The 23,551-nt window shown below is 34.0% G+C and overlaps 2 protein-coding genes across 2 annotated transcripts in view; both read right to left on the bottom strand.

The window, feature by feature from the left end:
- Positions 1 to 1,774: 1,774 nt before the first annotated feature.
- Positions 1,775 to 13,045, bottom strand: kif22 (kinesin family member 22). Its single transcript, XM_051125067.1, is given in 14 exon segments — positions 1,775 to 2,086; positions 2,198 to 2,257; positions 2,348 to 2,569; positions 3,224 to 3,312; positions 5,218 to 5,401; positions 5,647 to 5,688; positions 5,691 to 5,769; positions 8,098 to 8,218; positions 8,299 to 8,692; positions 9,708 to 9,917; positions 10,552 to 10,706; positions 11,776 to 11,903; positions 12,459 to 12,654; positions 12,901 to 13,045. Coding segments are annotated over 13 exon segments (1,908 nt in total). The 5' UTR covers positions 12,653 to 12,654; positions 12,901 to 13,045; the 3' UTR covers positions 1,775 to 2,056.
- A 2,857-nt stretch (positions 13,046 to 15,902) lies between these two features.
- Positions 15,903 to 23,551, bottom strand: part of arhgap27 (Rho GTPase activating protein 27) — a 44,545-nt gene continuing 36,896 nt past the window's right edge. Inside the window, exons 8-18 of the mRNA XM_051124594.1 lie at positions 23,285 to 23,352; positions 22,030 to 22,114; positions 21,846 to 21,947; positions 21,656 to 21,754; positions 21,434 to 21,548; positions 19,962 to 20,087; positions 19,763 to 19,861; positions 18,719 to 18,796; positions 18,190 to 18,318; positions 16,199 to 16,304; positions 15,903 to 16,105 (exon numbers count right to left, since the gene is read on the bottom strand). Of these exons, the coding sequence (XP_050980551.1) occupies positions 15,931 to 16,105; positions 16,199 to 16,304; positions 18,190 to 18,318; positions 18,719 to 18,796; positions 19,763 to 19,861; positions 19,962 to 20,087; positions 21,434 to 21,548; positions 21,656 to 21,754; positions 21,846 to 21,947; positions 22,030 to 22,114; positions 23,285 to 23,352 (1,182 nt within the window). The 3' untranslated portion in view covers positions 15,903 to 15,930. The remainder of the gene's footprint in view (positions 16,106 to 16,198; positions 16,305 to 18,189; positions 18,319 to 18,718; positions 18,797 to 19,762; positions 19,862 to 19,961; positions 20,088 to 21,433; positions 21,549 to 21,655; positions 21,755 to 21,845; positions 21,948 to 22,029; positions 22,115 to 23,284; positions 23,353 to 23,551) is intronic.

The following is a 23,551-nucleotide window of genomic DNA, read 5'->3' on the forward strand; positions in this document are numbered from 1 at the left end:
ACATAGAGAGAGAGAGAGAGAGATACACACACACACACACACACACACACGCTACTTTTAAATCTTGTAGGGGTATTCTATACATAATAACAGTTTAATTAATGTGTGTTTGTGTATATATATATATATATATATATATATATAACAAAAACGGAGTAATGAATGATTTACTTTTTGAAAATTATTTCCATTAATTATTTATGAAAGCATCCCTTATCTCCGTTTGGTAGTCAGTTTTCTTTTCTGTCTATTGAAAACGCTTCCAACCACTATTATGAACACCAATGAAAACATGAAAGTGAATGCACGCTCTGGTCTTATTTATGTCCTGCAGTTCTGGTCTGCCGCAAGGATGTCAGGCTGGTTGAAGGACTGCGTGTGTGAGTAATGAATAAGCAGTGTTGACTGCAGGCCTTCAGCCACTGCTGCTGCAGACACATCCACTCACCAACAACGCATTTACATTCGCGTTCAGTTCAAAATGCACATACTGAATGACAAGTCAAGGATATAGAGTCCTCAAAGAATAAATGGACATTTAAGCTTTAGCTAAAATGTATGAATAGCACAATGGAGTAAACACCAAATCAGCTGGCTTCACCCGACTGCCACTTTTAGCTGCAATGTTTTCCAATTTTGAAGGTATAGAACAATATAGTAAGGTTGATAACACTGCTTCTCCAGGAAAACCCAAACGCAAAATAAAGTAAGTTTAGCTTTTACTGTAATAATTATATACTTTTAAAAATTATGAATTGAAAGAAAACAAGCATTATTATTGCTTTTGCACCATCACTTTTTCAATTTTTTTTAAAGGAACAAGAACCTGTTTATATTTCTCTCCAGATTTAAACAAGATTACTTTAACTGGAGAAACTAATATTATGGTTTATGAACCTTTTTAGCCAGATGTTAAAAACATCTTAATGCAGCTTTTGGCTTTACAAGACAATAATTGATTGACTGGAGTAGTGTGGATTACTTGTGATGTTTTTATCAGCTGTTTGGACTCTCATTCTAGCGGCACCCATTCACTGCAAGTGAGGTAATGCTACATTTTTTCCAAATCTGTTCCCATGAAGAAGCAAACTCATTTACATCTTGAATGGTCTGAGGCTGAGTACATTTTTAGCTATTCAAAACTGGACACTCAAAGGCTAAACTGCGCTTTTTGTGAACAAGAGGTTTTTCTCTGTAGTCCTTCAAAGAAACATGCTGCACCTGTGACACAGATTCCCTAGCGTGCACCGAGTTCAGCCAGCAGGCAAGCCCTTGTCACAAAAAGCTGACATTTACAAGGGATACAACATACAGCCTCTCATTTAATGCTAAAACTCACTGGTTGTGTTGACTATCATTTTGTAAAATTTAGACTGATTTCTTTAACAACCTTCTCACAAAAACCTTTTTGAAGCCATATTTTGGCTTTAAAACCGATATTACCCTGAAGGCAATGACTTTGGGGCCCTATTAATACATATGTATACATTTGCCTTTTAGAAATGTTTTATTTTATAATAGCTTTCGCATGTAGGTGCTTGCAGAAATCGTCCCAAATTTTACAAAATTTTAATTGTCAACATAACCAGTTTGGTTTAAAAATATGCTTGGTTTGAATGGGCATGATACTTCTGACTAAAATCTCTGGAAAGGGATGTTTTTTGGAATACAAATGATTTAGTAGTTTACCTCAAGTGGTTTATATAATTAACCATTTCAAGTATAACACCCAATTAATCATGCGAGGGAAAAAACAAACAAACAAACTCAGAGCTTCTTTCTGTGATGGTGGCATTTATTTGGTGCCACAATAAAAGATCAGTTCATTTAAAACGAGAAAAAAAAACAAAAAAAAAGTTAAATACTAAAAAAGAAAGATAGTATGTAGAAACAACAGAAAACATGGAAAAAAAAGCAGTCAAGTATACACAGAAGCTTGTACACAAAAAAATCCCTGTACAAAATGTTACACGCATAAAATGAGTGTAAAAACATCTTAAAAATACAAAGCACAAGTGTTTCAACGCTCCTCTTCAGACATGGCGGCTCGTACGCTTCACTTTCCCATACTGCTGAGAATATTAGCCTGTGAAGGTAAAAAGAAAATGTGTGTTACTCAAAGGAAATCTCCTAAATCACATTCTGGTGTGCTTCCCTCGAGACACATTATTAAAGATCTATAGCACAAACCACAAACCTTTATGAAAGAGGAGAAACGTTTAGCTGTAATGCCTTCGATTTTCTTCAGGTCTTCCAGCTGCAAATAAAGAGAAAAGAAAACTAACTAGTAACTGAGCCTCTCCATGTTCGAGTTTTGCACATCACTGGTGAGGAGCCAGACTTCTACCTGTGTGAAGTCCCCGTGAACCCCTCTCCAGCCCATGATCAGTTTGGCTTTCTTGTCTCCGATCAGCTGCAGGCTCTTGAGATCCTTCAGAGAGCCCGAGTTCAGCGTCTGCAGGATCTTTTTCCTGGACTGCTCTAGTAATGCTGAATCCAGGTGGGACTCCCAGTTGACGTCATCAGCTGAGGGAGGATCCACACCTCCATTCTCCTTCCCCACACCCACCTTATAAACAGAAAACCTCATTTAACCTTCATGTCAAATGTGAAAGTAAAATCCAATTACTGTCAAGTGCACCACTGCTTGACAGGTTTTTAATGAAACCTGAGAAATTTCTGTCCTTTCATTAAGTGCTTTTTTTTCCAAATGTTTGACGCTTTAGAAAGTTCATAAAGGCAATGTAAACAAGTGCATATGTAAAAAGTAGTTAAGCTGGATGAATGGAAAAATTCAGCCATCTACTGGCCATTACTGTCATCACATGATTTTGACCTGACATAAACGTTATATTTTTTTTTACTTATTTTTTTTTTTTTAACTAAGTGGACAAAACAATATGAACAAATACTGATACAATGCATCAATGTATCAGTATTTTATTTTTCCAAGTTGTGTTGTGGTAAAAATAGCAACAGGTAGCGGCAGTCACTCACCGAGTGCAATCATTTCACCTCAACAAAATAATGGCACCCCCAATAGTCCAAAACATATATAAAACGATGTGGATATTTTTTTTTCTTTCATGGATTTTCTACTACATTTCAGTAAGAGACATTATGTTATATTAAGCCATACAAGTCTTAATATCCAGGGTTCCCTTTAAAATATTGTTGTACATTGTAATAGACACGTGTAAAGAACAACCTGCAGCACACTGACCTCAGTTTGGACACGTTTCTTCTTCTTATCCAAGATCTGTGAGGGTTTACACACAAGAGCAGACTGCTGCAAGGGCTGCACCTGAGAGACTGAAATGTGTTTGGACAGGAAGAAACAACTCATTTACCAAATACAGTCTGAAATGTGGTGCGAGTTCAGCCAAAAATGAAAAAGAATTTAATGTAATCACTAGAGATGGACCTATCAGACAGCCAGGGTTCAGAATTAGCCAGTTTTACACACGATCAGCCCGGACCTGTGAAAGGCCAGTCAGTCTGCCGATTCTGAGCCGATCCGTTTTGACATAACACTTACGATGACTGATAAGTGTATTTATGTCGTGACAGATGAAGTCAACACGACCGCAATGTGACACTGTTTTTATACAACAGTAGTTCAATAAACAGTTTAAATTATGTAACTTACATTTTAGACACAATATTGACTGTTTTTGCTCAATTTCATTGCAGAAAAGAGTTATCAATCAAAGCCACAGTAAAACTGCTGCATGTCTCTGAGCAACACAGCGGTGTTTTGTAAATGAATCCACATTTTTGAATGATTCAGAAACCCATTCATAAAGACTAAATGACTCACTCATTAAAACAGTCTTTGGCTGCCACCTACTGGTCGTTTGTTTCATATTTAAAAGCATCATTGCATTTTTCACAACATTTCTCATTTGTATGTTTAGTATTTAAAATATACATTATCAAATTATTTATGCATTTGAAACTTTGCAGTGTAAATGCATTTATAGAAAATATCTGTAATTTAGTCCAGATTGGGGGAATTGTAATATTTAATTCATTACATTAATTTTTTGGCATAAGTATATATTTTTGTTTGTATATGCTGTCAATTACACTTCTTATAAAGACATTCGGAATCAGCAGGTCACACTTACAAAAAACAAAAAAACAAACAAACAAAAAAACAGAAATCAGAAACAGCCAAGAATATTGCAATTGATGCATCTCTAGTAGTTAATGTCTGACCATTCAAAACATAGATGAGGTTAACTCATCATCAGAACAGATTTGGAAAAATTTAGCATTATCACATACTTCCAGTGAATGGGTGCCATCAGAATGAGAGTCCAAACAGCTGATGAAAACATCACAACAATTGACACCAGGATATTAGTTAATGTCTTGTGAAGTAAAAAGTTGTATATTTGTAAGTAACAAATCCATAATTTAGGCATTTTAGCTTTAACGAGTTGTTTCTGGTCAAAATATGTGTCCATAATAATGCTTCTTCCAGTGAAGTCTGTTTTTTTTTGTTACAAACAATGCTTGATCTGTGAATATTTTTCTCTGGATTCAGACAACTTTATAATTGAAGAAAGTAATATTATAGATTAGAAACTCAAATTTTAGCAGTAAACAATGTTACAGACATCTTCATGATGGATTTGTTTCTTACAAACATGAAGCTTTTCACTTCAAGACATTAATTGATGGACTGGAGTGGTGTGGATTACTTGTGGATTATTGTGATGTTTTTATCCGCTGTTTGGACTCTCATTCTGACGGCACCCATTCACTGCAAAAGATCCATTTGTGAGCAAGTGATGTAATGCTACATTTCTCCAAATCTGTTTTAAAGAAACAAACAAACTCCTCCACATCTTGAATGGCCTGGTGAGTCCATTTTCTGCATATTTTCATTTTTGGAGTTTAGATTTTCAGGAAATGCACTCAATTCACAATTCACAGTTTCCAATCTGGAACCACAGAAGCTGACAGTAGCAGGATGAGAGAGGGGACAGAGCGGAACCGCTTTGAGCCCTGAAGAACAAAGCAACCGCAGCATCACAGATACATACAGCATACTAACAGCACAACTCAACAGGCAGAGGAAAGAGGAGGGGAAAAAAAAAAGATTCTTCAAAGGGTCATGAAACGCTAAACCACTTACATCAATATTGGGTTCTCATGCATAAAGAGTGTCCCAGGAGGACTATAAGGATGAAGTTAACCACAACTTACCCTGTAATGGTGTGACAACTGCCTGCTGTTTGCGTGGTTTGGCGGCTGTGGACTGTTTTCTGTGCAGTGGGGGCAGATCTGTCTTAAAGAGAAGTGCATCTTTGGACTCTTTCTCAGTGGCTTCATTCTGCTTATTAAACTTGTTGGCTTTGTCCTCCAGCTCCTTCTGTTTCTCCTTCAACATCTATGGGGAGACAGCAGAACATATTCATAAATCACCCATTGGTCGATGAGAACTGAGCACTCACGCCCATTTAAAAACAAGGTTCATGTGGACTCCAGTACAGTTTGCATTTGGTATTAGTAATCTGGCCTAATTTGATGGATTAGCTACAATCAGGAGGGATGTTTGTCTCACTGCTGCTTATTTCACAAAACTGAGATAGAAATGCTGCTCTGAGTCAAATGTTGAAAGAGTATGTACAATACCTGTATTTCTTTACGGGACTGTGCTACAGTTTTGAGCAGGTTAAGTCTCTCTCTCTCTCAGCTGAGCCCATCATCATCTTCTCCAAGGCCAGAAGTCTGTCCAGAACCGATGAATCTGGTGAACTGAAAGACATGCATACTTGAAGCACATTTACATCAGCCAGACTGCATCAGATTCATGTAACACATTTATCTAGCAATACTGTGAATAGTGTTGCACTGGGTCTTATAATCAATAATAATAATAATAATAAAGAAAATTTTGTGCTGCTTAACATTTGTGGAAATCATGATACATTTGATTAGGTTTATTTTACAAATCTAAAGTTTAAAAGATCAGCATTTATTTAAAACAGGAACTTTTTTTTAACATTATAAAATTGCAATACTGTCATGTTTGTTCAATGTAATCCATATTTGCTGAATGGAAAAAAATAAAAAATAAAAAAAAAAAACCCTGGACCGCACAAATTTTTGGATGATGCCATATTATTGTCTAATATATGAAACATCGTACGGGTCAAAATTATCAATTTTTCTTTTATGCCAAAAATCATTAGGATATTAAGTAAAGATCATGTTCCATGAAAATATTTTGTAAATTTCTTACTGTAAATATATCAAATCTTAATTTCTGATTAGTAATATGCATTGCTAAGAATTACATTTGGACAACTTTAAAGGCAATTTCTCAATATTTTGATTTTTGCAGCCTCAGATTCCATCACAATTCCATTCCAAAATCTCAAATATCATCCTATCCTAACAAACCATACATCCACGGAAAGCTTATTTATTCAGTTTCATCAATTAAAAAAAAATAAAAAATTGACCCATATGACTGGGTTTTGTGGTCCAAGATCACATATTACTATATTGGAATTCCAAAACAATATTTACAATAATTAAATTAATGGTTCAATAAGTTAACACCACATTCACATGTTGACTCATGTTTTCTGATGTTGGTTAATGGTCACATGACAAATAGATAAACAAATGAAAATGTTTAAAAATAGATGGTAGCCATTTTATTATTTTTTTTTTTGACCTTAGGTTGATTTATTAGCTTTACTTTTCATGGGTTAATTCATCAGCCCCAGTAGGGCCCTATATATACACACACACACACATGCATTTACTTTTTTTTTTTCCTGGTAAAAATGTTCCTTAAAAATAATGTTTGATAATGACTTTATTAGTAGTAGTAGCACTAACATTACATTAAGTAATACATTTCTGTCACAGTTTCTTCAAGTTAAACCAAACTTGTTTGACGGGTTGCTGTGAAGACCTTTAAGCAGAGCTGCATGACTGCTGGATAAATTGAGAATTGTTTTTTTGTCTCAAATAGATTCTGAACTAAAAATAAATGTAATTTACTAGAGGCTGTGACAAAAAACGAACTGCTACAGTCTTAATTTAAATGTATTAAATAAATAAAAATATATAAATAAATATAAACGTATTTAACCAATTTTTAATATTAAAACTATGAAAAATTGTTTAAAATGAATGATTCAATGATTTACTCAAATAGTTCATCGTTTCATTACTGGATGAATCTGTGTTTTTGAACAATTCTTTTGAATGATTCAGTGACAATTTATCAAGTCATTTTTAGTCACCTAGTGATGAAAAAATGTAATCGAGACAAATGTTATTTGCTCTATTTTGATCACTACCATAGACATCAGTGTGCATATCCGAACTATAAAACTTTTACCCCAGTATTTCTGCGACAACAAAATGATTGCAAGACAGAAAGGTTGACTGCAAGATGACCACAGGTTTTCCTCAAAAGAAAATGTAAAATGCTTATGAAGTGACTCTCAGAGCAGAGCTAGAGCTTGTTTGTGTATCAAAGTACCCATATTTATTGAGGCGGCAGAGGCTGGAAACACAGCAAGCGTTCACTTCAGTACAGTAAACAAAACTGCACGTCTGCACCATTCAGTCACACAGAGACACGCAGAACACGCAGGATTCATATTTAAATAGTATTTTTGCGGCTTGCTATTCACAGACACTAGTCCAAATCACATTTTGATTCAAGTGTACTGATCTTCTTTTGATTTATTCATCCAAAATAAATCCATTATACAGTAAATTCCATTTTTATGACTGAATTTTCTGCATTGCAGAAATCATAGGGCCCTACCCCAGTGCAAAACTAAATGGATTTGAATGGTATTTACAGCAAACAGATCAGACATACACTGAATAGCTTCAAAAGGCTGAGAATTCAGAGTTTTAGCTTGATCCCCCAGCACTACAGCACATGTCCTCCCTATTCATGACCAGCGAGGCACATTCAGCCTGTGGTTTTCGCTATAGGGAGTTTTCCTTTAAGCACCAGCTACCAAATCATGGCCTACCGCACAAAGCCACGACCTGCTTAAGTGCTCATACAAAAAACTAGTTCACCTGTTGTAACGCATGCAGTTTTACCTTTGTGGATGTACAGGTGGTGATAGAGACGGTTCAGCTTTCTTCCCCTCTTTAGACCTTTTGTTCTGGGGCTCACCAGAACCTCCAGCCTCCTGTTCCTCTCTGGCTCTCTTTCCAGGAGCTAAGACAAAAAAGATAAGATGATCATCACATACATTATTATTAGAAAAATCTGAAATTATGTAATACTGCACTGCTCACCAATCGTAGGAGCCAAAACGGTTTCCCTGACAAAGGGCCGATTGACAATCTGCTTAGACTTGGCGGCGAAGTTAAGGGCTGAGAAGGTGTCAAAGTAGTATCTGTACTCCGGTGCGATGTTTGTGATCATGACTGAATGGGCCGAACCACCCAGAGAGTCCTGCAGCAGACGGGTGAGTTTACTGTCTCTGTAGGGGATGCGGCCCCCGGCCCCTGCATTCAGAGCGTCCACCACTTTACTGAGGGTGAAGAGGGACAGGTTGATTGCTCCGCTCTCCTTCAGACGAATGCCCTGGTTTCCTGTGCGCCGGTTGTCTTCTGAACCAGCCAGGTCAACTAAATACAGCTTTCCTGTTTGTTGTCTGTGTGGCGGTCCACGCTGAGACTTCACTACCTGAGAGCAAACGTAAGCATTTATGTGATTATTAATTTGCAGAGGGCCAGTAACTTTATAGAGAGTTCATACAGATACTGCAACATGAAATTCCAGGACTTTCAAAGCAACTTTTTTGATTTTCGAGGACTTCCATCAGAGATCTCATTTATCAAACAAAGTCTTATCTTTCAAATTCTAAAAACAGATAAAAATATACTAATAACATGATACGCGAAGTTCCGATTTAAATCAAATGACTTGTGAACCCAGTCCAAAATCCTGATCTAAATCTAATGATTCACAATACATGCTCCAAAATCCCGATCTGGACAATGATTCGCGAACCATCAATTCAGATTTTTATTTATAAGTTTATATTTATTTTTTAGATTTTTACTTATAAACCCACTCAGAAGTCCTAGTTTTATGACATTAACTGAAATAAGTGCAGTTAAAGTATTATGTTTTTTAAAATTGCATGAAAAGATGTGCTTATTAAAAAATGCTTATTTCATTGTTTCTCAATTAATTCAAGCACTTTTCAAGTACCTCTTCAGGAATGTTTTTATTTTCAAGGGTTTTCCAGGCCTTAAATTTTATTCTGTGTCTATTTCAAAAGGATTCATATGATTTAATACAATGTACTGTTTTTTAAAAATACAATATATATTTGTCCTAATCCTTCAAACTTTTATTTTGACAGGTTTTTGTATTTTAATTTTTTGCTGCAAAATCATATTTAAACATTAAAATGCATAAACATTTTGTAAATTAATATTCAGATAATAGACTGTAGTGCAATCAGAAGAAATTTGCAGAAATCATAGGGCCCTACATATGCAATGTATACATATAAGTCTTGTGTTCTCTCTTTCAAATATAACCAGTAAATGCTGTAAAAGTCAGTGGTTTTTGTTTGTGGGAGTAATTTAATTTCACCATCAGCTACCAAATCATGGGAGAAACCAGGAGACCAGGACCTGCTGAAGTGCTAAAGGAGAACTAGAATGAAGAGAAGTGCACAGGATCAAACCTTTATGAGGAGGATAGCGTGACTGCGGCTGGAGCGCTGGTTGAGTTTAGTAGAGGCCGTGGTGCGGTTTAGACTCGCGGGAATAAAATGAGTGTCGAAATCGGCAAAGGATGAGAGTGGTGTGTGCGTTAACCCGGGAATGAGGATGTTTCTGTCCTTGTCTTCACGGATGGGCAGGTCCTGGGAACCTGGGGACAACAGGTCCAGCACCTACAGACACAAAGTGCATCAATATTCCAGAGCAGCTGCACACTGAAATGAGTTGTGTCTATATTACAGGAAAAAACGACTAACATCGGAAAGTTTGTGGCTGGGGATAGTTCACCCAAAAATAAATTCTGTCATTAGTTACTCACCCTCATGTTAATCCAAACATGTAAGACCTACGTTCGTCTTGGGAAAACAAATTAAGATATTTTTGATGAAACCCAAGAACTTTCTGACCCACCATAGACAGCAAACGCACAGAAATGTAGGAAGGACATCAATAAAACAATACATGTGACATCTTGATTTGTGTTCCGAAGATGAACGAAGGTCTTGCAGGTTTGGAACAAAATAAGGCTGAGTAATTAAACGCTATTCCTTTAATATTTTATTCAGCAAGGATGCACTAAAAGTGACAAAGAAATTTATAATAATAAAATAAATAAATGCTGTTCTTCTGAAATTTCTATTTAAACAGCCTGGAAAAAAACAGTTTTTACAAAATATTAAGCAGCAAAAACTTCCAACAATTGATAAAATGTTTCTTGAACAGCAAATCAGCATATTAGAATGATTTCTAAAGGATCATGTGTTAGTGACACTAAATAGGAATAAATTATTTTTCAAAATATATTACCTTTTCATTGTAGATCTCGAGGTAAGACATCCCAATCGCGTATTTCCAACCATCCTGCTCCTTTTCCTGATCTTCAACCAGTTTGAAGACCTCCTTCACAGCTCTGGGAATAACGCCTGGCTGCTCTTGACTGCCTAGCATGGTGTGGGTCTTTCCTGAAGGAAGGAGTAGTGTGTTTTCACGACACATCATCAATCGGCCATATTGGTGGCACCAAATGTGAGCAATGCCACTGAACTGAACGAAACTTGCACATTTTGCCAATGATTGCTGTTAAAAATGGTCAATTATTATCATGTTTTGGGCTGTACTAATTGGTTGGACCAGAAAAAGTTATAAATCAAGAAGAGGATTGCAAAAAAACTGTCTGAGAAACAAAATGTATTTGTGGTTGGCAAAACTGAACCAGGATTTCCTGAGCAAAAATCTTGATAACATTCGTGTTTGTTCTATTCATTTCCATTCAGGTAGGTGAAATATTAGGCTAATATTTTAATTAATACTGCTTGTCCATATCTTTACCACCTATTAACTTTAGTTTGTCAAAATATTGCATCCTTTCCTGCTTACCAAGTCCTTCGCTATATGATTTAGCAGCTTCCACGTTTTTTTATGTGGTTTAAACAGCAGAAATTAGCAGGACAACGTATTCAGTAGTACATTAACTGTGCAATCTTTTCTGCTGTTTACATCTGAGTATTGCCAATATAGCCACGCAAACTGACCAAACCGTGTTGTAAGTGCAAACCCTCTATAAGAAGAATTTCTAGATTGTGAATCACTATTTAAATGGCACTTCATAATAATCCTAAGAATTACATCACACAAGTTTATCAAGGAGGCGGTGGAAGAAATCCAAAGGTATGTTTACATGACAATTATGTAATGTAAACAGAAAACATTTTCTTTAGCATTTTTATAAAGTTTCATGTAAAGATGGCACTGTCTAAAAACATTGCATTATGCATGCCAGGCCAGCATTTGGTAAAGAAACACTATATGTGTGCACTTTCTATAGACTCAGTATGCAACATGTATGCGCATGATGTCATTGTTCTCACAAAGTTGCATTTTTTATAGTTCATACTAAGATAACGGTATCATTCTCAAAAACTTGCACTTTCAGCCCCTCAAAATACCATTTTTAGTTAAACTTTAGAAATCGGTCTCACACAAACATTCCCCAAATAGGAATATCATCTGCAAGTGATATTGGAGTCATACCTGCTCCAGTGGGTCCATAAGCAAATACACTGGCATTCTGACCATTAAGGATGTGGGGAAGGATGGGCTTGACGGAGGTCAGAAACACCTCCTGCTGTGTGGTCTGTTCACCATGAAACACGTCAAACCTACAATCCAAGGCACAATTTTATATACCAAGTTAAATCAATAACTGGGAAGAAAAAAAAAATTATATACACACACACATATACATATATATATATATATATATAGATATATATAGATAGATAGATATAGATATATGCACATATATACACACACACATACATAAACATATATGTATATATATATATTTGTATATATATATATATATATATATATATATATATATATATATATATATATACACACACACACACACACACACACACATATACAACTAATGAAATCATATTTCCTGAGCCATTTAAACTGTAAATACCTCCAACAAAATTTACATAACTTCAATTTCTTTCTCTGATAATCCAAACAGCCACGTCTACAGCCAGTGGACTTTAGTCAAAGATATCAAGTTTGATATCAGCACTAACTTAGCAACCTACTGCACCAGAGGCCATGCATGTGAAAGTGCTTATTAATAAAACAGAGAACAGAAGAAATGAAGACTAAAAAGGGAGGCACTATAAACACTAAAAGTGCAAACTTTAAGGATTATGACTGACTGGTATTGAAGGGTCTCAGTGGCGTTTCTCCAGTTGATGATCTCCAGCTTTTGTGGGCCCAAACCCCTTACACAGGGGCCCTCTCCTTTCTCATCCTGCTTGTCCATGTAGGGTCTGAGCCGAACCGCCACACGAACTCGAGAGGTCCGTTTAGATCCAGGAGCACAATCGTTCACAGCAACCCGCTGTGCCATTTCTGAGACCAACCATTACAAACTCACCATCAAATACACAAATATAAATACAAACATACATCCTCATAGCTAAAGATAATAAATAAATACAGCATCAATATAAAAATCACCGTATATACACTGTACGGAAAAACACTTCCGTTTATTAACTCTGAGCGGCCGCCGAATTAAAGCACTGACGCGTTTCCCTTTCAAAAAGCAAAACACACGCACATTCTACATTTAAAAAAAAAAAAAAATAAACGTACCTATAGCGTTGTGCGACTATTAATCCACACCTCGGTTTATATAGTCTACTCTCTGGCACAAAATAACTTTATTCAATACATCACCACATCTCTATAAGCTTCTCTACAATGGCGCCTGTCGGGTGAAGCACGGTTATTTTCAAAAGATGAAGCCCCCGCCCCCTTCACTAGTTTTAACCAATCAATGAGCCCGCCTTCTTCTTTAGACATTTAACGGAAGAGACACATTGTACTGCCATCATTCGACAGTGTAGTGAAATAACACTGCTATTATTTTCAAAATCAGAAATATAAACATGTTCGTTATGCAAGAAACGATGATATCAAAAACTAGATGAGTAAAGTTTGAGAACAAACTTTAAGTTGGCTTGAGAAAGCGTAGCCTGAAAGTTTGAAGCAGTTGTAATAGTATGGAATGATTTAACACACTGCTTACATGATTTAACATGTTGTTAACATGTTTTAACATGATTAGCTTATTGCTTGTATTTATTTGCTTGTAATAGGCTGATTACAATGCTGTTAGCATGATTAGCATGTTGTTGTTATAATTTGCAAGTTACTAGAATGTTGTTAGCATGATTAGCCTGATTAGCATGTTGATAGCATGTTTCGCACATGATTAGCATGTTACTAGCATGTTTCTAACATGGCTAACATGTTACTAGCTTGTTGTTAACATGTTTCTAGCATGATTAGCAAAGTTGCTAGCATGTTTCTAACATGATTAGCATGTCGCTAGCATGTTTCTGGCATGATTAACAAGTTGTTAACATGTTTCTAGCATGATTAGCAAAGTTGCTAGCATGTCGCTAGCATGTTTCTGGCATGATTAACAAGTTCCTAACATGTTTCTGGCATGATTAGCAAGTTATTAGCATGATGTTAGCATGATTAGCATGTTACTAGCATGTTGCTAGCATGTTTCTAACATGATTAGCAAGTTAGTAGCATGTTGTTATCATGTTTCTAGTATGATTAGCATGTAACTAGCATGTTGCTAGCATGATTAGCATGTTACTAGCATTTTGTTAGCATGTTTCTAGTATGATTAGCATGTAACTAGCACGTTGCTAGCGTGATTAACAAGTTACTAGCATGTTGTTAGCATGATTAGCATGCTGCTAGCACGTTGTTAACATTTTTCTATCATGATTAGCATGTTACTAGCATGTTGTTAACATGATTAGCAAATAACTAGCATGCTGCAAGCTGATTAGCATGTTGTTAGCATGTTTCTAACATGATTAGCATGTTACTAGCATTTTGTTAGCATGTTTCTAACATAATTAGCATGTTGTTAGCATGATGAGCATGTTATTAGCACGTTGCTAGCATGTTTCTATCATGATTAGCAAGTTATTAGCATGTTGTTAGCATGATTAGCATGTTACTAGAATTTTGTTACCATGTTTCTAACATGATTAGCATGTTACTAGCATGTTGTTAGCATGATTAACAAATTACTAGCATGTTGCTAGCATGATTTAGATGGATTAGAAATATTAGAAATATTAGAGTGGAAGCTTAAATGAGTCTAAATTAATTAGAAATAGTACATAGTATAGAAGTTTGATTGAGCCTCAAGGGATTCTGGGAGTTTGAAGAGTGTTGGCTCATTTGAACATTCCGTCAATGTAAGTCTATGGGATTTTTGGTGGTTTTGATAGTCTGGTTCATGAAAACCGTAAACCGGATCAGTCTGAAAAGATACAGCACACCGAGTCAGACGGGTCTGAAGGTCTGGGCCGAGGTTGGTGGTTCTAGCTTGAAAGCTCTAGGAAGAGGTAGATACCGAAATTTGGCTCAGAAGAAGAATAATAAAATTCTTAAATAGTAGATCAGTAAGTTGGCTTTCTCAAGACAACTTAATAACCTTGTAATGTGAATTATTTTTAAAAACTTTAATATATAAAAAAGTAGGCTTATCCTTTTTGAATCGCCGCCAACAAGTAAACACAGGTTCATACAGTTAAACTACAGGGCTCCTATTTGCTAAACATATTTTTTATTGGTTTTATTTAAACCTAATATAATCCTAAATTTATAGCATATGTCTGAAACCTTTTAACAGTTATCAGTATATTCCATATCATTTAGTTAATATATCAATCACAATATAAATCAATAAAAAAGTGAAGCATTCATTTATAAAAGAGTTACTTTATTAAAAGCTCGCTTACTCCAGGTAATGTACAGCATAAATATGCCTTTTCTATATATATATACACACACACACACACACACACACACCTTCAAACATCTTACAGTGATTCCTATATAAGTGTGCCAATTTTTATAAAATATTAATGCTTAATCTATGTGCAAATTCAGATTCTATATTTTGGTACCACAAAATCTAAAATATTGGGCCTTTAATGACAATGTACAAGTCGTAGAACTTTCCAATTTACAGTTACAGGCCTGCAGTATTTTCTTTGTAAAGTTCTATGTTACAGATGAAAGTATTAAAAGAAACATAAAACCTAAACATAAAAATGTTGTCGTTTAATATAATTCATCTATTATCACATTGCAATTCCAAACGAACAGGGTAAAAACTTGCAGTGTTTTGCACAACTCTACAGAAAGGTAAAAGATCACAGAAAAGCAAAGGTAAACTATATTATTATTTAACCGACCTGTTTTTCTGTAGCAAGAAAAACCAGGAGTAGCTGATAACTATTTAAAAAGAAAGCTCACTGATATTCCTAGAAAACGTCCTCTAAAAGGAAATACAACACATTATTTTAAACTACATTTTAGCTATACAGTTTTAAAATGTGTATTGCCCTTATTGGCCAATGCTTACGTAAAAGCTTCATTCCATTTCAGTGATATTAATATATTAATCATAGATGCTACCGTTCTACATTCTTGTAGCATCTCTATTCACAACCCGCTGCAAAATGTGCCAGTCGGAGGCTTTTCTTCACAGATCTGTTACATGTTGTCCCTCTCACTGGACTGAGATCAGTTTTGCATCTTCATCTCCAGTGGGGTTTTGTATTCAGTGCAAGTTCATGTTAATCACATGTGGAAGATCGACTCAAATTCATTGAGTAAGAATTCTACAATCTGGTTCTGGAAGACCATGTAAGTGGTGATGTTTGCCGTCTCCACCTCAGGTTTGAGCAACGTCGGGCCGAAAACGATAGCCACATTCTGCACAGTCATTCGGTTCTCATCACCATGTTGAATAACCCTGAAAGAAAAAGATAGAGAGATATGCTGTAGATATATACCGTAATGTTTATAACAATATGTAAAATACATGTATGTGAAATAAACGACATACTTGCGTAAATGGCTAAAGAGGGCCTCCATTGTGTCTCGGTTGGGTGGTGGCAAAGACCGTACCAGATTTCTCATGTGTGATATTTTATTGTAATAATCGGGGATTTCTGTATCAGAGCACAAGAAAAGGCACAAATGAATTAAAAATGATCACTACATAGAAAGATACAAATTATATTATCAGCATAATTACATAATTGAATAAAAATCTTAAAACTGTGAAAGAAACAATCATGAAAGGTTGAAGATTTTGCATTTTTGTAGTTTAATATGACCATTTTACTGAAAATTATATTATCAGCATAATAATTATATTAAATAAAAATATGATTCACGAAAATTGTTCTATTTTGCATTTTTGTAGCTTTGTAATAATTTTTTTAAATTATTCTTTAAAAAATTCTTTATAAATTATTAAAATTATTATTCTATTTTGCAATTTTGTAGTTTAATAAACAATATCACTACAAATTATTTTATTAGTACAATAATTATATTTAATATAATTCTAATAAATAAAAACACCTATATCATGGAGTCCAAAAATCTAAGAAAAAAATTCATGAAAATTGTTCTATTTTGCAGTTTTGTAGTTTAATAAAACAGTTTTTCTACTAGTTTTATCAGAAAAATAATTATATTAAAATATGTATATTGTGGAGTCAAAAATATTATAAAAATTACTACAATTGCTCAATTTTGCATTTTTGTAGTATTACTACAAACTATTTTATCAGCATAATTAAATTCAATAAAAATATCTCTATTATTGATCAAAAATCTGAGAAAAAAAGTTTAATTCAACAATTTTCACTACAAATTATATTATCAACATAATAATTACATTTAATACAAATCTCAAAATTGTGGAATCAAGAAAATCTGAGAATGAAACAATCATGTACATTTTATATTTAGCATTTTTATAGTTTGATACAACAAATTGTTTTACTACAAATTATATTATCAGCATAGTAATTATATTAAACACAATTTTTTATATTATGGAGTCACAAATCTGAAAATAAAATTCATGAAAATTGTTCTATTTAGCATTTTTGTAGTTTAATGAAACAATTTTATTACAAATTGTTTTATCAGCATAATAATTATACTACATAAATAAAAAAATGCATATTGTAGAGTCAAAAATAGAATAGAAAATTATTAAAATTGTTCTATTTTAGCATTTTTGTAGTTTAATAAAACAATATCACTACAAATCATTTTATCAGTATAATAATTATATTCATTAAAAATATCTTTATTATGGAGATTTCAACAGTTTTTTACCACAAATTATATTATCAGCATAATAACTACATTAGACAAAATACATTAGACATCAATACTGTGGAATGAAAATCTGACAAAGAAACAATCATGTAAATTTTTATATTTTGCATTTTTGTAGTTTCATACAACAATTTGTTTTATCCACATAATAACTGTATTAAATAAAAATATCTATAATATAGAGTCAAAAAATCTGAGAAGAAAATTCACAAAAAAATGTTCCATTTTGCATTTTTGTAGTTTAATAAAATATTATTATTCTTTTTTTAGACGTTGTTATATTACAAATTGTTTTATCAGTATAAAAATAAATAAATAAATAAAAATAAATATATTCTGGAGTCAAAAATAATCTGAGAAAAAAAAGCAAAATTATTAAAATTGTTCTATATTGCATTTTAATACAACCAGCACTGCAAATTTTATTACCAGCATAATAATTTAAGAGAAAAGCTGAACTGAAAAGCTGAACAGATTTCAGAATGTCTTATTTAAGAATGTTTTTAGCTTTTATAACCTAATAAGCAGCACCTGAGCTGCATAAAAGTCTCTGGTAAACCTGATGCTTGTGTTATTTAGATACAGAAATTTGACTAATTCATGTGCTATTTTTGGCCATTGAAAACCCTACACTGGAAACCAGCTATAGTCCTGCTCTCATGTTTGTATGTACAATCTATTCAATCAGGATCTTACTAATGCCAGTGATGAAATCACTGAAGAGATTGTAAGGGAAGAGAGGCTCCTGCAGCTCTCTGAAGAAGAGCTTCAGCGCTCCTGTAATAACATGGATGTCCCAGTTCCCTTCCTCCAGGTCCAGATCCTCTGGAGAAATACAGAGAAACACATGAGTCAGTCAGAGCTGCAGGGAATCGCTGCTAAACTGAGCTGAAGTGTCAAGAGGACTTAAGTCATGGAAAATCATTACTGACCAAATATAAGGGAAAAAAGAATATGATAACTACTAAGTGATGCATCCTCTTGCACGAGTTTCTATTTATATAACCCACATGATTTGAGGTGACACTTATCCATAGTATGAACTGTCAGGACAAATTACGCACCAAAATTTAATGCTTAAAGGTACAGCTCTTATTATGAGCAAATGTAATAGTGAAGAAACAAACAAGCTATAATAAAGAGTATACAATCTCAGCGCAGACATAAAGTAAAGACCAAGTAAACTGAGCTGATGAAGTGTGAAGTGCATGCTGATGAATTTTACCATGATCTGCTTTGAAACGCAGTTTCTGGATGACCGCCAAATTCCCACTAACTCTGTAGAGTCCATCGATCCCCAGACCTGATGGATAAACAAGAATAAAAATCAGTTCAGGCAGCTTGAGATTAAATATTAAACAGGGCTGAGATTTCTGATATTCAGTGTTTGACAAAACATATTAAAAGTTGCATTTTTAGGTTATTCTGCCTCAACAGTCTAACAGTACTCATTAATATTAAAATGACTGAGCTGACCAATCATATCAAAGTAGGCCGTCTCTAGACAGAAAACAAACCTAAATTCCAGTGTGATGCTTTAGCTTTTAATGGTGAAAGACTGTGAGGTAGGATATAAGTTACTAAATATTTAATATTTGTGACCATAGACCACATAACCAGTCATAAGGGTCAAATTTTTAAAATTGAGATGTCTACATCATCTGAAAGCTGAATAAATAATATTTGTTAGAATAGGACAATATTTTGTCGAGATACAACTATTTTTAAATCTGAAATCTGAGGGTGCAAAAAATAAAAATACTAAGAAAATCACCTTTAAAATTAAGTTTTTAATAATGCATATTACTAATAAAAAAAATAAATACATTAAATATCTTCCGGAAACATGATCTTTACTTAATATCCTAATGATTTTTGGCTTAAAAGAAAAATCGATAATTTTGACACATACAATGTATAGTTTGCTATTGCTACAAATATACTCATGTTACTCATGACTGGTTTTGTGGTCCAGGGTCAAATTTATTACTTTTAAAAAAATCTCATTCTTGCTGTACTTAAAACTGTACTTGTTGCTTAAAATAAGATTAAATGTAAAAAAAATGTAAAAAATGAAATACAATTAAAAAAATTAAATACAATTCCAAAAATAAAAAAATAAAATAAAATAGAATAACTGGTCCCCTCCCAGTGTTCAAGACGTGGGTCTGGTCTTGATATTAAAAGATATAAATTATTTAAATTATTAATCCAAAGTCGATTTCAATAATCAATCATCATGTTTGGCAGTGGTGTAAAGGTAACACACCTCTTTTCTCTACCGTCCGGATGCAATTCTCCACAAAACTAGGCACTCTCGTCCTTTCTTGGCTGCAGAGATTGTGCAAGTGACATCCAAACACATTTTCTGTGGATCAAAGGGTCATAAGAATCAGTTTTTTTTTAAATCTAAAATCTTCAGTAAAAATAAAAGGAATGAACATGGATGAGGGAAGGCAGTGATCAACCTCTGATATATCCCTTGTCTTTGACTGACTGCAGGGTGGGCCGCTTAAGGAGGAACTTCTTCAGTTTGGTGCGAACCTTCTTCTGATCTGCTTCAGATGCCGAAGTGGATGAAGGATGACGAGATGCTAATGAACAGGAAGAAACAGTACATTAACATTTTCTGCTCAAAACGTTTTTTTTTTTTTTTTTGATCATTTTTAGATTGAAAAGTTGACTTTTGACATTTTAAAAAGTTTTGCTTTATTGCAAAATAACGAAACCTGGTGCCTTTATTGGTATTTGCTATATAAGCACACACACACACACACACACAAAAAATGATGACCACCATTGAAAATTGGGATTATAAGAAACCATACTCTACCAGTCAAATGTTTGTGAACAGTAAGATTCTTAATGTTTTTTTAAAGAATTCTCTTCTGCTCACCAAGCCTGCACTTATTTGATCTAAAGTACAGCAAAAACAGTAACAATTTGAAATATTTTTACTATTTCAAATACCTGTTTTCTATTTGAATATATTTTAAAATTTAATTTATCCTTGTGATTTCAAAGCTGACTTTTTAGCATCATTATTTCAGTCACATGATCCTTCAGAAATCATTCTAATATTCTGATTTGCTGCTCAAACAACATTTATTATTATTATTATGTTGAAAACAGCTGAGTAGAGTTTTTTAGGTTTCTCTGATGAATAGAAAGTTCAGAAGAACAGCATTTATCCGAAATAAAAATCTTTTGAAACATTATAAATGTGTTTATCATCACTTCTGATCAAAGCGTCCTTGCTAAACAAAAGTATTCATTTCTATAATTTCTTCCCCCCTCCCATGGTATAGTGTATAATGTTACAAAAGCTTTTTATTTCAGATAAATGCTGATCTCTGGATCTTTTTATTCATCAAAGAATCCTGAAAAAAATGTACTCAACTGCTTTAAATACTGATAATAATAATAACAGAAAAATGTTTCTCGAACAACAAAGGGTCACGTGACACTGAAGACTGGAGTAATGATGCTGAAAATTTTGCTTTGATCACAGTGATTTAAAAGTATATTTAAACAGAAAGCAGTTATTTTAAACAGTAAAAATATTTCACAATATTACTGTTTTTGCTGTATTTTGGATCAAATAAATGCAGGCTTAGTGAGCAGAAGAGACTTTAAAAAACATCAAAAAACTTTTGACTGGTAGAGTATACGTCATCTAGTGGTTACACTGTGGTATTACATATGATTTTCTTTCTTTCTGCCACCAGATGGCCTTTAATGTATGGATTTTGATTATCTTTGCTCTGTTTTTATTAATGTAAACACTGTATTATTTTAAATAAATGCATAATTTAAAGGTGAATTTTGTCTAGTACCATAAAAATACAAAATAATAAAAAGTGCATAAATTATTGAAACAAAACATAACACATTCCTTATATGCTTATGCCAGAGGATTAGGAATTACTTGACACACTACCATTGCTCATAGTTCTTTTGTCGAATGGTCTGTCCTCTCTGTCTAAGCTTGAGGACTTCTCACTGACTTCCTCTTCATCTTCAGAATGGTGCTGATCCGGTTCCTGACGCAGATCCTGGCCCAGAGCAATGCACAAACACAGAATTACAAACTATGCAAACTCAAAAAAACAACAACTGGGTTTTGTTAATGTTCATTTTTGGACTACAATGCAAGGCTCACCAGCTGGCGTATGGTATCTGTGATGATTTTATACCAGTCAGTGATGATGCTCTCAGTGTCGTACTGGATCAAGTACTCCACGCCATTACGACTCTTAAGCTGAATGAACAAACACATGAAATGTATAAAGACACACTAGTAAAGTGCAGATCATCTAAAATGATTGTAGGTAGTGTTATAACAGCCATACCTCCAAAACATTTTTCTTGCTTGATTTTTCCTTGGTTGCCCAGTTAATTGTTGCCCCTTTCAGTTCCACTGTGAATTCTGGGACTATCTGATTTGTCTTACTCTGCGTAATGTAAAATACATTTAGTGCTGTGAAGCAAAAATTAAATAATGCAGAGTCCACATTTGGTAGGTTTGTTTCTCACCGATGCTCCAGCTGGTGATTTTGGATCCTTATGGAATGTCAGTACTCCTCCATGGAGAACCGTCCAGGAATTACTCCAGTTCTTCCTGTGGGATGATTGAGAAAATGTTATACCTAACAGTTTTCATAGTAACCCTTTACAATAAAGTCCCATTGGTAAACATTAGTTAATGGGATAGTTTATCCAACAATGACAATTACCACATGATTTACTCACCCTCAAGCCATCCTAGGTGTATATGACTTTCTTTTTTTAGTCGAATTCAATCGGAGTTATATTAAAAAATGTTATGAATCTTTCAAGCTTTATAATGGCAGTCAATGGCTGTTGATTTTTTGAAGTGCAATAAAGTGCAACCATCTATCATAGAAATACTCCACACGGCCCCAGGGGGTTGATAAAGGCCGTCTGAAGCGAACTGATGTGTTTGTGTCAGAAAAATATCTATATTTAAAACTTTATAAACCGCAATCTCTAAATTTCACCAATTTGTGACGTAGGACGCAGGCGTAGCACACGCTCCTGTGGGCATATGCTAGTCTCATGAGAATCAAGTTTTGCTTACTGCAAAGGAAAACCAGTCTCCTCTTTGCTTATACTGAAATCATCCAATATTTTTCTTGGCAAATCCTCATTTTGTACTACTAATTTGTGACCGGTGTTTTGCTCTCACGTTTTGCGCTTCTGTGTTCGTCACCACTTTAAATACAGATATTTTTCTTACACAAATGCATCAGTTCACTTCAGAAGGACTTTATTAACAACCAGAGTCATGTGGAGCACTTTTTATGATTGATGGATGCACTTTATTGGACTTCAAAATCTCAGCAGCCATTCACTGCCATTATAAAGCTTGAAAGAGCCTCAACATTTTTTAATATAACTCCGATTGCATTCGTCTGAAAGAAGAAACTCATATATACCTAGGATGGCTTGATGGTGAGTAATTTTAATTTTTGGGTGAACTATCACTTTAATGAGTTAACTAACATAAACTAACACTGAGCAATACATTTCTCGTTGTTGTTAATACTAGTTAATAAAAATACCACTGTTCACTGAACAGTAGTTCATGTCCAGATCTGTTAAATAATAATAATTTAACCTTTGATTTTAATAATTTATTAATAAATTATTAACAAATGAAATTACTTTTAAATGCTTTAGAAGTATTTTTCATTATTAATGTTATATAATGCTGCAAATAGCTATAAAACCACTACCACTAAATTAAGTTCATGATGGCAAACCTTACCTAATTTTCTTCCCATTTTCAGACACCTTTGTTTTGTTCAGGATTCCAGCCTTTTCCAAATTTGAAACCTAAAAAAAATAATAATAATGAGCTAATACAGCCTCTCTGAAGGAAAAAATGTACAGGATAATGTCTGACATCATGAAGGTGAAGTAAATTATAACCTTTAAAGTTCACTTTAAAATGTCAGACAGAAAACATAGATTACTGTTTTATCATTTTAAGTGTAGTAATGGTTTGGAATTTAGGAGCAAATCATTTAACACT

Source organism: Labeo rohita, chromosome 12 (genome assembly GCF_022985175.1).
Source record: "Labeo rohita strain BAU-BD-2019 chromosome 12, IGBB_LRoh.1.0, whole genome shotgun sequence".
Taxonomy (NCBI): Eukaryota; Metazoa; Chordata; class Actinopteri; order Cypriniformes; family Cyprinidae; genus Labeo; species Labeo rohita.